General features: G+C 57.9%; 1 protein-coding gene across 11 annotated transcripts in view; it reads left to right on the top strand.

Annotated features, from left to right (window-relative positions):
* The window catches only part of CACNA1B (calcium voltage-gated channel subunit alpha1 B), a 180,455-nt gene that overhangs the window by 56,304 nt on the left and 110,572 nt on the right, over window positions 1-13,579 (top strand). For all 11 annotated transcript variants that reach the window (XR_012124599.1, XM_073220677.1, XM_073220671.1 and 8 more), the window contains exons 11-12: window positions 7,748-7,957; window positions 11,828-11,940. Coding sequence is in view for 10 of the 11 variants with exons in the window: in XM_073220677.1 (XP_073076778.1) it covers window positions 7,748-7,957; window positions 11,828-11,940 (323 nt within the window). In the remaining variant the exon portion in view is untranslated. The remainder of the gene's footprint in view (window positions 1-7,747; window positions 7,958-11,827; window positions 11,941-13,579) is intronic.

Here is a 13,579-nt window from a genome sequence, read left to right as displayed (position 1 = left end):
ACTTCCTGCTTCTCAGACGGTCAAAGGAAAATTCTAGTCCGTTGATCATACAGAGCCGGTGCAGCTCCTTCCTCTCAGGGTGGTCCTCAAGTACCTGGCCTGTTCCCACCAAATGCCCTGTTCCTGGGACCAGCCCTGGCCTCCCCTGCAGCCATATGGGCAGGGGCTGGTGCCAGGCCAGACCCAGCCCTGACTGCCTCGCTCTCTGGCAGTCCACGAGCAGGCCTCCGTCAGAGCTGCTCCCGTCCTGTCACTCCATTTATGAGACAGGACGTTGAATAAAGGTTATTAGTGTGTCCCCCTCTGTCTGTCAGCTATCACCTGTCTGTCTGTCTGTATCCATCCTTTTGTGCTTTCCCCTTTTTTGTCCCCACTCAGGCCCAGCAAACCCATGTTGGTACCTTAGACTTTACCCACCTGTTTCTCCATGTTTGCCTCAGAACATGCACATGCATATAGACACACGTGTGTGTAGAGCTGTGGGGTCTTTGTATGTCAGAAACGATGTCATACAAACTTTTCTCATCAGTACCTTGTGGAAACCTCTCCCCACCAGCAGCCCAGGTCCAGTCCTCCAGGGAAACGGAGATGGTGTGGCATGGTGTGGACTTACTGATTCTTTTCAGCTGTTCCCCATTGATGGCCATTTGCTTTTAGGTTGTTTTTTTCTTTCCACCATGGAAAGTGCTGTAAAAAAACCCTGCTGTGCACACCTGTCCTTCCTTAGCTTCCTCTGTGGGTAGGTTCCTGGAGCAGGGCTGGGGCAGGGCCCGCACCTCCCGGGCAGCACAGGAGCACAGCCGGCCTCACCCCTGGAACCTGCAGCGACGTCCGCCAGGTTAAGGCCAGTTTGGTGATTCTAAAGGGGCCCTTCGTGGGGACTGTAATTCCTGTTTCACTCACTACTAGTGATTTTAATTTATGTGTTTCTTTCCCACTTGAATTTGGATTTTGGTGACTCTTCATATATCGTGTCCATTTTTCTATTGGGTTGTTTGTGTTGGCTAATTAGTAAGAGACTGATGTATGTTATAGACCTGAATTTCATTAGTTTTTAAAAATTTATCAGGTGTTACATTTAACTACTTCCCTCTCTTCCTATTTTACCTAGAGTCTTTGTTCTGATTTTGTGAAATGAATCGGAGACTTAAAAAAAAAAACTTTTTCTATGGCTTGGAATAATTTAAGTAACACCTAAATTACCTGTTCTTCAAAGGTGAAGTAAATGTGTAAACCCATCTAGAGGTAAGAAAGAAAAAGAACTTGGGCCAGTTTTATAAGTTGTACTTTAATATTAGGAAATCTTCCATTTTCTTGGCTTTCCAAACTCGTTTCTATAGAGCTTTGTGTCGTGGCCTCTCATAGCTCGTTTAATCTCTCCTGTGTTTGGTCATTTGTTTGTTTATTGACTCAACAGATATTTACTAAGTGTCAGTCATGTGCCAGTAACTCTCGGAGGCCCTGGAGTGCTGGCAGTTTAAATAGAGCAGCCGTAGGAGGCCTTGGGGAAAGGTGGCCTTTGAGTAAAGAGCTGAAGGGACCCTGGGGAAGAGAACATTCCAGACAAGTGGGAAGACCCTGAGGCAGGAAGGTGCCTGGCATATGTGGGGAGTGTCAAAGGGGCCAGTGTGGCCTGTGTGGCCGGGGGCAGCAGTAAGAGTGGAGATCTGGTTGGTGGGCGAGGAACCAGCAAGGACCTGACAGCCGGAGGGGTTTGTACAGGGAGACGTCCTCTGGCCCCGGCTGCCTGGCCGAGGAGTGAGGCAAGCACAGGAGGGGCGTAAGGGCAACTGTCTGGAGGCCACTGTGAAAATCCCACAGATGGTGGCCACGGGCCCGGAAAGTGGCTGGTGTCTGCATATGTCTTAAAGACAAGCCCTCAGGATTCGCTGATCAACTGGGCATGGGCGTGAGACACAATGAGGACAGCCCATGGGAGGCCTGGCGGGGCTGGCGAGGAGCGCCTGGCGTGGCCTGGTGGTCAGGTTGGGCAGATGGGGCTCGTCACCCGGGAAGGTGTGCTGACCGGGGGCAGCTCGGCCCGGCTGACTCTGCTTTGCCTTTTTCTGTTGCTGGTGTGTTGAGCTTTGCTCTCTGTGTGTTTTCTTGGTTTGGATTATGTAGGGTTAATATGTACTAATCATCATTTAAAATAAGCAGATTCTAGATTTCTTCCAGTTTTCTTTTCAATCATTACTTCTATCTTTCATCTTTATTAAGTGTCTTTATACTTTATTTTGATTTGTTTTATTCTTTTCTAATTTCTTAAAGCAGGTAACTTGTCCCTTTTTCTCTTCATTAACGAAGATGTTTGGGTCTGTTTCGCTCCGTTTGAGGCTTTGCTATGGCTCCTCCTTTCTGGGTTCAGAGAATAATTTATTCACTTTTCTCTTAGAGCCAAAGGTTATCTAGGTGTCTGCTTCTTAATTTATAAGTAGTTTTGGTAGTTGATCATCTTTTTTTTTTCCTCCTAATTTTATTGATAAATGAAAAATGTGGCCAGTAAATCTCTACACATAAAAGTCTTCAAAATCTATGCTGTGACTCATTAAAAAAGTTTCATTAACATGAGCGGAAAAGCGTAGGGCCTGTTTTGAGGAGTCATCGGGCCGCGTGTATACCTGTTAAAGTCAAGTCTGTTGGTTACAGCCTTGTTTTTCATCCACTGTGTCGGTGCAGTTCTGAGGGGGGTGCTGTGAACGCTCCCCCTTCATTTTACGCTTCTGACGTTTCTCTTGAATTTCCTTTTTCAAAACCTCACTGCAAGAGCACTTGCTGTGCGGTCCGCCTTCCTGAAATTTCATCGCACGATGACATTGGCCATAGGCGCAGTGGGGGCAGCTCGGCAGAGCTTGTGCATCTTACGGAATTGCAGCTGCACGTCTGTTTGTTGGCAAGTCCCCATGCCCCTCCCCTGGCCCTGGTGACCACCATCCCAGTGTTAGAGCTGGTGGATCTCACGACGGTCGCTACATCGTGTCAGTGGCGGGCCCTGTGAGGCTGGCTCATTGCACCGAGCATACTGTTCCCAAGGAGTGTCCCTGTTACTGCATATTGCAGACTTCCCTTCTTCTTTAAGGCTGAGTAGTGTCCCACGTATGGGTGGACCACGTGTTCTTTCCTGTTCATGTGTTGATGGACACTTAGGTTGTTCCCATGTCTTACCTGTGGGGAATCACGCTGCAGCGAGCGCAGGGAAGCAGATGCTGATTCGAGATCCTGCTCTCATTTCCTTTGGATGTGTGCCCACAAGTGGGATTGCTGGCTCACATGGTAGTCTCATTTTTAATTTTTGAGCAACGCCTGGCTGCACCCTTTTCCCTTCCCACCAGCAGCGCCAGGGGTTCCGATTCCTCCACATCCCTGCCAACACTCGTGGCCTTTGTTTTTGTGGAAACAGCCCCCCTGACAGGTGTGAGAAGGTAAAGCTCCTGGATTTTTATGTGCATTTCCACAAGGAAACTTCTGTTTCTAAAGGCTGTTGTTTGTGTATTTAGCCACAGTGTATTTTGGCAAGTACAGCATTCTGGTGGTTCTGGCTTCTTTATAAACCGGGCTTTTCAGCATCATACACACCGTGTTTCTGGCAGTCCCTGCGCTAACCGCCACGCCCTCCACCTGCCTTGCCAGTGCTGTGTCGCTTTGAGGTTGGTGCCTGTTGTCTGTGTTCCCCCTTTCGTCTTCAGCTCCTGTATCATTCTATGCATTTTAAATGTCCTAGTAAACAGTATTTAGCTGAGTTTGCTTTTTAAAAAAATGTTAACCCAGCCTGTGGTCTCTCCTTCTGAGCAGATGTGTCTGTTCAGTGTGGCGTGGAAGCCCCAGGCTGGGCTCCTTAGCCTTCCTGCTTGTCGATGCGTCGTCGCTGCTGTCTCTGCTCTGCGGCCTGTCGTCCCCTCTCCCGTTGTGACTTTTTGATCATTACTTTTCTGTTCCACAAATGGCTACTCGCCCTTCCCCGTGCTTATAATTAGAAACACACTTCCTTACTGTATTAGCGTTTTCCCTACCATCTTTACCACCAAGAAGACGCATTGCCTCCATAACTAGACTGCTCTGTTTCCCGCTACTCTGCCCCACTCCCAGCCCAGCAAGATGAGACCTGTGTGCTGTTTTCTCCACTCCTGGTTTGAGACTGTTGGTCGTTTTAGCTCCAGGCTGTTGTTGTTTATTTCGTTCCAGCCCCTGAGGTTGCCCCGGGTTGAGACCCTCCCTCGGCAGAACAGAGCTCAGGTTCTCTCTGCCCACGGCCCACCGCAGGCCGGCTCCTCCACTGCTTCCCGGGTCTGTCTTCTGGTTGCTCCCCACGACGGGCGCGGGCAGGAGACTGACCTCCCGGGTCCCGCCCGGGCTCCCGCGGTGGCCCCGCCCCCTGCTGTGCTCCAGTCCCTGCTGCAGAGGGGGCGCCCTCTGCCTCCGGGGGACCCCTGTCACGCCCCGGACTCTGCCCCTCTGTCCCCCTCCTCTCCATCTGGATACCTTCCTCCTTGCGCTGCACCCCCTGCATTTAAGCGTTGCTGTGGTTCAGCTTCTAGGCTCTTCCTCTGGATTTTCAGTCCTTACTTTCATTTGCTGAATGGTTTGGGGCTGTGCCTGTGTCCCTGGGACTCTGTGGCTCTGCCCCCTGGGTCCCTGGCAGAGCCCAGGGACTGATGAGCAGTTGTTGGCTCAGGACGGCTTGGGCTGCAGGGCTTGGAAGGAGGGAAGGAAGCCGGGCTTGGGTTTCCACGTGCCCAGCACTTGCTGGGTCCCCCGTGCTGTCCTCTACCCGTGCCAAGGGTGACTGTGCCCAGGCACGGGGCTTGCACATCTCCCACGAAGTCCTTCTGTCCTCTGTCATTTGTTCAAGTGGCTGGCTGAGCCCTAATGTGCCAGGTGCTGCATCGCCTTGCTTTGCCTGCACGGTCCCGTGAGGCGCAGGTTGCTCATCACCTGTTTTCAAGTGAGAGCTCTCCACGTGACACGGGCAAGGTCGCATGCCAGGGCAGGGACTTGCTGTTTAACACAGCTTCCCTCTGGGACCTGGCGCTGGCGGGCACAGCAGCTAAGGTGGAAGGGAGTGCACGCTGCTTGCCTGCACGCCCACCAGCCGCTGGTGGGGTCGCTGAGGGCAGGGGCAGCGCTGTGCTCCTGTGCTGTCTGGGCAGCTCAGGGCCCAGCACGACGTGAGCAGGCTTGTTGCAGGAGCACGTGTTAAGCAGGCTTACTTCCTCTCAGCATTACTAAAGTCTGTTATCCTTCACAGGTTAGTTTAATTGACTTCCCCCTAGCTTGAAGACACCGTATGTTTTTCTCAACATAAGCCCTTTTATTACAGAGAATATGCTGATTAAGTTAAGCCTGGTAAATGCAGAAAGCTGAGAAGAGCTGGTCCCCTCTCCCACGGTCCCACCAAAGATATAATTCTGGGTGGGATGCATTTCGCATTTGCTGTGGACTCCCCAGCTCTGGCCAGCACTGGGCTGAGTCGCTGTCCAGAGGCCACACGGGCACAGGCAGCTGCTTGCTGGGAGGCTGTCTGCAGGCACCAGTGTCCTGTCTCCAGAGGCCCAGGTCCAGCGTGTCCCAAGTCTGGAATGCCCTGCGGAATGCTGGCTGGGCTGTGTGTGTTCCCTGACCAGGTGGAGCCCGGCATTTCTGTCCTTTGTGCTGCCCTGGTCGAAAGGAAATGCCCAGCTCTCCTCCAGGGCCTGAGGGAGGCCCCTCGTGGGCGCCCACCCGTGTCATCCCCAGGAGCGGAGTGCGTGTTAGAGCGAAGCGTTACAGGCTGAGGGAGGGTACGTGGCTGTCTGCCTGTGGGCACAGGGGAGCAGGGGGAGGGCCAGGAGGCATGCGGGGCAGCACCCTGAAGCCTTTCTCATGGAGGGCTGGCTTGCTGGGGACAGTCCAGTCAGCCGGGCGGTGGCGGCCATGGTATCTCCCCTGGGAAATTTGCTGTTCGTCTCTCTGGCCATACGTGTGCACAGAGCGGCTTGCGTGAGTCACTTATTCTCTTTACCCTCCATCCTAGAGGGGCCTGGGTGGGTTCCTAGCTCTGTGGATCTGTGAGTGTGTGTCTGAGAGTGGGAGGCTTTCTCACAGTGAGCGTGGCCACGGTCTGGGCGTGTGCAGTGTGAGGGGGTCTGTTTCTGGGTGAGAAGTGGCGGGAGTTCTGAGCACGAGGGCTCCCTGGACGGGTCTGTGCATGGCACCACCAAGGTGTGGGCCCCTCCTGTCTGTACTGCTGCCCCAGGCCCTCTCCGACGGGCGAGCGGCTGTGTCTGGCTGTGTCCTTGGCACTTTGCAGGCCTCAGCAAAGCCGGTGGAGAGGTTTTGTCCAATGAGCCAGTTCTGACTGGTTGGCAGTGGCTGGGGCCTGGAAATGGGTTGGGAGCATGTGCCCTGGCCGGGCAGCTGTGGAGCAGGGTCTCAGGGTGTGGCTCGCATGTGGCATCCAGAGTACCAGGATCTTGCCATAAGGGCCCCATGGTCCTCTGGAGGGCTGGCTGATGGCCGCTGTCCTCTGGACCCTTCTTCCGTGACTGGGGCTGTGTGTGAAGCGTCTCCCTGCCTGACGCAGCTGCCAGAGGCCTCAGAAAGCACCAGCCCAATAGCACTTAGGGTGCCACTGAGAGTCTGGGGGTATACACACACATGTGCAAATACATAATACACATATGCCACACCCTAACTCGGGCCTGATGTCCAAGTCCAGATGCTCAGAGCTGACTGGACTTGAGCAGTGAGAGGCACACACATGCCCAGGCCCCTGTGCTCAACAGGAGAAACTGTGCCACAAGCTCAGACATGCTGCAGATGCAGCAGAGCCCCAGCGCCCATGAAGACTGCTCCTCGCTTGTCAGATGGCGTGAGGGGTGCAGTGGAGGTAGGACACAGGGCCTGTCCTCACAGAGCTGGTCTGAGAGTTGGGCACGGGACAGTCAACAGGCCAATATGGTTGCAGGTGGCGTGAGGTCCTGATTCCTGGGGCAAGGGGGTACTGAGGGACCTGTTGTGGACAGAGGGCCCAGAGAACAGTGCTTTGGTGGGGAGGAGGTGACACTGAAGCCCAGATGTGAAGCTGAGAAGGAGCCAGCCAAGGAGAGAGGCTGGCCATGGGATGCACTTCACACTCAGGTCAAGGTGTGGAGTGAGGTGGAGTGTGCCCGGGCTGGAGGAGGCCGTGGGCTTGAGGGGTGCATCGGCACCCACCCCTGGGACTGTGTTTAGGCTTTGTGGGCTGTACTCTTCGCACTGCTGGGCAGGCCACCACCGACAGATCAGGCGAGGACCTGGCTGTGTTCCCACCCAGAGAGCAGGTAGCCGTTGTTTGCTGTCCCCCAGTCAGAGGGAGGGTGGGCCACGTGTAGCATGACTCACAGGCAACATGGAGGGGTTGGAATGGCCTGGAACATGAAGGCTGCACTCGTGGAAGGTCCCAGTGTGCCAGGTCCCAGCCAGGTCTCCCTCCACAGCCCAGTGACCACAGAGACCCACCAAGGCTCCTGGTTCCCTCACTTGTGAACTGGGGTTGGGGTCAGGACCCACCGAGGGGGTGCAGGGTGATTAGCACAGGCCAACAGTGGTCCTGCCCATGTGCCCATCATCAGAACTGGGCCAGGTGTCTTTGGAGGTGTATTTATGGGGGCAATGCCTGTCTGGCACGTGTCCTCAGGGGCGTGTCTACAGAACGCATGTCAGTGGAGGGAGAGAATGTCCTGGGGCCCTCTGGTCCCTGCATGTCCTCAGTGAGCTCCTGTCCCCCCAGGGTCCCCCTTCGCCCGTGCCAGCCTCAAGAGCGGGAAGACGGAGAGCTCATCCTACTTCCGCAGGAAGGAGAAGATGCTCCGGTTCTTCATCCGGCGGGTGGTGAAGGCACAGAGCTTCTACTGGGCAGTGCTGTGTGTGGTGGCCCTGAACACGCTGTGTGTGGCCGTGGTGCACCACAACCAGCCGCGGCGGCTCACCACTGCGCTGTGTACGTAGCCACGGCCGGGCCTCCCCCACCTCCTCCCAGCCCCTTCTGGCTGCAGCCTGGAAACCCTGATCCATGTCCTTTTGCCTTGGAGTGCCCTGGGTGGGACCCCTGTCCTGGCCACCGTGCCCCATGGGCCCGGTCAGACCCCAGGCCCCATGCACCTGGGTCCCAGGAAGCCCAGCCTGCCTGGGTGGACCCTCCCCCATGTAATGTGGGCCTGGGGAGGAAGTTCTGGGGATGAAGAGGCACGAGCCAGGTCTGATGGACCCGTGTCCCACCCTGAAAGGGTGTTAGGCCCGTGGACTGGGCCGCAGCTCCTGCCCTGGACTCCTGAGGAGGAGTCCTGGCTCCCAGGGCTCCCCTGGACCCTCCTGGGCTCTTTTCTTTCTTTCTTTCTGACTGGTCGTATCTGGTTGGGGTCATGACCGGACAGCTGGCAGTCCTGTGCCCGTGAGCCTCAGGACAAGCCACTGGGCCCTGGCCACAGTTCCAGGTCGCTGGGCTGGCTGGGCTCCTTGTCCCTTAGGGGACTAAGGCTGACCTACCTGGACTGGCCCTTCATGCCCTAGGGCTCCGCGTGCCCTTGGTCTGTGTCTGGCTATTGACAATTTATGTCCTGTGCTCAGTCTCCTGGGTTCAGCCACACTCGCCCTGCCTGGGGCCTGGGGCTGATCCAGACCCCCCACGAACTTGCTCTCCCTGTGGGGGCCCTGTGTGCTTGAAGCCAGCTGGAGTGATCAGGCCTCCTCCAGAGAAGATCTGTCCTGGCCCCAGTCCTCCCCGCACCAGGCCCCACTGGACGCTAAGGCTGGACACCTCCTGGAGGGCTCCTGGGAGCCGCAGAGGCTGATGGCTCCACATATCACTTCCAAGTGTGGGTGGAGGGGGGACTCTAGACTCATTTCCCAAATGCGTTGAAATCTACTTTGCATGATGGGAGAGGCCAAAGGAGCAACTGAAATCCAAGCGGCCTGGGAGCCTCTCCCAGGTGGCCTGGCTCTGCTCCCCGGGGAGAGTGCAGGTGGGGGACAGTCGGGGCTTGAACTGCGCACTCTGGCCCCTAATCGGTGTGTCCTGGAGCCTGGGGTTCGTGTCTCAGGACTTAGCTTGGGACTGTCCGTACCTCCCGCGAGTCCCCAGGTGTAAGTTTCCGCCCCCAGCGGCCGATGGGGCCCAGGGCACAGGCTTCCTCCAGACCCAGCCAGCAGGCCAGCTGCTCACTGGGGCTTTCTGGCCAGGCTGTTCCTTCCTCGGAAGAAGCTGGGTGTCCAGTCCATCTTGTGGCTACTCTTTTCCTCTTGGGGACGTGCCACCTAAGTAGGGGTGGGGCAACCTGTATGGCCTGGTTGCTTCAGCAGGAGCACAGGCCTGGGAGTGCCCAGGCGTTGGCCAGCCCATAGGTATCCCTGGCCAGCAACCTTGCTGTCTTTTCTCTGGTTTCCTGGGAATTCCTGAGTATGCAGGCATTACCCAGGGAAAAGACTGGACAGAGAGCAGAGGTGCCGGGTCTGGACACCTCTGCTCAGTGCCTGGGGCTCTGTCCTGGGCAGCTGGTCTGGTGAGGGAGAGCCGGCCATGCAGGAGGCAGAGGTCAGAGGGGTCTTTGCCAGGACCGGCTTCCTTGGGACTCCCCGTGGGGCAGTGGCCTGAGGCTGGCTGGCCGTCAAGGACCTGCCCCCATCACAATGCCAGGGCCCCCAAGACCAGGTGTGGCTGCCGAGGGAGGGTGGGAGCGGCTGTGTGCTCCACGCACAGCTGGCTGTTGGCCTTATCTGCCGTGAGCCACTGGCCTCACAAGATGGACCTCCTGTCTGTCCTTCTGTCCCCACGGCACAGAGGCCCCTTGCATCCTCTGCTCCACCTTCACCTGTGCACTCCTGGAGGGAGGACCACTCCTCCTCCTAGGCCCTCTCACAGCGGCACCAGCAGTGCCAGCTGAATCTGTGCTTCCAGAGAGAATAAATGAGCGCCCTTTGCTGGCCTCGGAAGGGAGGCAGAGGATGCAGCTGAGGGGGTGCAGGGGTGCAGAGCCGGGGGATGCCCCTGTCGGCACGCCTTGCTCCAAAGGGGCCTCACCGAGCTCTGCTGCACCTGTTCCTCGAAGCCTTTCCCTTTGGTCCCTGGAAGCCGGGGTGTGTGGATGGCACAACCTCCCGGGTCTGGTGTTTAGCTGCAAGCCCCACCTCCCCTCTCTCCTGGGACCTGAACTCCATTTGCGGGGTGCCCAGGTGCAAGGCGGGCACCCCTAAGACCTCTGTGGAGGGGCTGTGGGCTCGGCTGGGAGTCATGGGTCTTCCGGGGCTGCTGCAGCCTCTCGGGCGGGGCTGGGGGCAGGCGCAGTCCCGCGCCCCGCGGCTGACTGGTCTGTGCAGTGGCCTGCGATGGGCCTGGCTGGGTTGGTGGGCATCACACACCGCTTTTAGCCTCCAGTGTCTCCAGGGAGGCTGCTGTGCCTGGTCATCGCTTACCCACACCTGGCTCGGGCGCCCTGCTGGATGTGGCTGGTTGGAGGTCAGGCTTGCTTTTGAGGTTTCCATGTACTCAGGACAGCGAAGGACAGCCCCCACCCAGAGGCCCCTCTGGGCTGCACAGACCATCATGTGTCTCTGAGCATGGTGCCCGGTGGGCACTGGGGCTAGTGTGTCTGCTCCTGCAAGGCCTGGACTCGAGTAGCTCTACCCCTGACAGCCTGGGGCCTTGCAGAGCCGCATGTGGAGGACAGCACGTGCAGGGTGCAGGGGGTGACGGGACGAGTGGCTCCCCCGGTCTGTTTTATCGGGAGGTGTTTGAGACCAGTCAGGCGTGGCCCTGGGAAGGCTGAACTGGGGCCTGCCTGTGGCTCCCCTACACTCACAGGCCCTCCGTGGGGGCTGTGCCCTGAGCTGCCTGCATCCCCGGCCCTTGCCGTTCCGGGTCAGAGGCCACAGCGCCTTCACCCACTTACTGTACAAGATAACAAGCTGATTCCAGGTCAGCATCTGGAAGAGCGTCAGGGACAACGGCCTTGTGCCGTCTGGGATTCCTGGTCAGCCGGTGGCGGAGCCGGCCGTGCTCCGCTGTCTGTGGCCCGTGGAGCTTCTCCACTGACTCTCCCTCCTTGCTCTGACCCTGCCTTCTCTCGGGCTGGGTAGGGTAGTGCCTGTGTGCCTGGAATTCCAAGAGCACACCAGGCTCCAGGGTGGTCCCCCTCTGGCCCTGTGGTCCTTGGAGGTCAGCATGGCCAGTGGCAGGACTTCTGGGCCAAGGCAGGCCCTGTGGCCGCCACCAGGGCCCGGCCTGCAGGAAGGTGAAGGTGCCCACAGAAGCCGCTGTGTGACCCACAGAGCATCGCTGCCTCCTGGGAGCTCGTGTGGGTGGGGCCTGGGGTTACTCAGGGGGCAGAGGTGCTCTCCGGTTAGTGGGGCGAGCCTCCGACAAGTGGAGACCAAACATGGAGCTGTGGGGCCCTGGGGAGGGTGTCAGGGATGTCCTCATGGGAACAGGTTCTGATGGAGAGGCTGGAGTCTCCACAGTGATCCGAGTGTGGGGAGGGGGCAACGCTGAAGGCAAAAGCATGGGTCAAGGCCGTCCAGTGTCTGCAGGGGCCTCCCCGGGGTTCCTGTGGCCCCAGAACCCCTCCTGAGCCCAGTCCTGGGCGCAGCCCTCCTGCCGAGCCTGTTTCCCCATCCCGCAGGCCCAGGGCATGCCCCACCGTCCACGCTGACCGGCATCTCTCTTCCTTCCCAGTCCCAGGTGGGGGCCCAGAGCTCAGGGGTCGAGCCCAGGCCTGGAGGGCTGAGCCCTGCAAAGGCCCGGAGATCTGTGGCCCTGCCGTCCGGGCCTGGCGGGAGGAGTGGCAAGCTGACCCCCCTCTTCTCCGGCTTCTCCTAGACTTTGCGGAGTTTGTTTTCCTGGGTCTCTTCCTCACAGAGATGTCCCTGAAGATGTATGGCCTGGGGCCCAGAAGCTACTTCCGGTCCTCCTTCAACTGCTTTGACTTCGGGGTGAGTGGCACCCCCCCCAGGGATGCTAGCTTGGGGTGCACGGGGTCCTGACTCTGGAGTTGCACTCAGCCCCCTCCCAGTGTAAGCTGGGGTCTGAGGACCAGGACCCAGGCAATAGAGGGCACAGGGTCCTGTGTGGCTCCGAAAGGCTGCCTGTGTACGGACAGAGCATCACAGCAGACGGGGCCCGTCCTGGTCAGGGGTGCTGGCCTTGGCTGCTCCCAGCCTGTGGGGCACTCCTCCTTTCCTCCCCTGATCCTGTCTGTAGAATCTCAAGGTCAGCTAAAAGCGCTGCGGCCCCTCCCTGCAGTGCAACAGTCGAGGTGTACTGCTGCCCATGGGGGGCTCAGTCTCTCCCCCAGGCAGCTCTGGCCCCTCGCAGTGTGGGCACCAGCACTCCCAGGGAGAGCTGACCGTCTGTGGTCCTGGGGGCGTGGTGCTTTGCGCCCTGCCCAGGGGCCGAGTTCTGACCCAAGCGGGCCCTGAATGAGAAGTGCAAGCTCACACCACAGGCACAACCCACATCCCTTGAGCCCCCTGTAGGTGGTGGGGCCCTGGACTGAGGGAGGTGAGGCCTCAGTTTAACGTTCCGTGCATCAGCACCCCAGCACCACGGGTGCAGCTCGGTGCCTGTGGCTGCTGAGTCCTCCCATGACTCGTTACAGACAAGCAACTGGAGGCGTTAGGTGATGGACCACAGCTGCCCAGCTTCCTAGCAGGGAGTCCTGGCCCCAGGACAGTGGTGTCACGCCACGCCGGGCTGCCCAGTCTCAGGGAAAGGAGGGACAGTGGCTGCTCCGAGGTGCTGCGGGAGCCCGCCCTTCCCAGCCTTTGCCTTCTAAGTTATGTGGGAAGGCGGCATCCATGTGGGCAGAGGGACCCCCAGACGGCGGGGAGGGGTTTCAGGGATACGTGATCTCAGAGGTGACATCCCGTCGTCTTTGTTGCACTCTGTTTGGGAGAAGTGAGTCTGTAGGTCCAGCTGTCCTCTGGGGCAGGAGCTTGCGAGGGGTGTGCACCATGCTGTGGGAACCATCTTAGAGGCCACATCGTGAACCACTGGGAATAAACTTTGGGCATTAATGGAAATAGGAGAGGTGCTCGGAGACTGACCTTAAGAGGAGAGTAAGTTTAGAAACTCCAGTGTCCAGGCCCAGGCAAACATCTGGGTGCTGTGTGGGTGCTGAGAGCTGTCAGGGTTGCCAAGAGCAGACTTGGCGCTCCTGTCCCGCTGGTGGTCCTGCTGGGGTGGAGCAGGTGCTCCTGGTGTATCGGGCTGTGGGCGGGATGTTGACACCCTCCAAATGGTGCGTTTGTGTTCAAGGCAGAGGGTGCACACGTCTGCATTTGGGGTTCCTCGTCCCTGGCCACCACCACCAGAGCAGAATGACCGCTGGTAGCTGGGGGTGGGGGACGCCTGCAGACATGTCACAAGGCCTCCGGCACAGTCACTATTTTCTCAGTGACTCACGAGAACACTGATGTCAAACTGAGGAGACTTACGTTGATGCAAAATGGGTGGAAAGAATGAAAACCCTGGCTAATGTGTAGGCCAAGCACAGTAAAACGGAACTTAAGAGTTTAATGCCCGATATTTGAGTTCCCTACACGAAGTGCGGAAGGTGAGTTAGAGGAAACA

This window comes from Manis javanica, chromosome 2 (assembly GCF_040802235.1).
Source record: "Manis javanica isolate MJ-LG chromosome 2, MJ_LKY, whole genome shotgun sequence".
NCBI lineage: Eukaryota > Metazoa > Chordata > Mammalia > Pholidota > Manidae > Manis > Manis javanica.
This window is presented reverse-complemented; position numbering and strand designations above follow the sequence as displayed.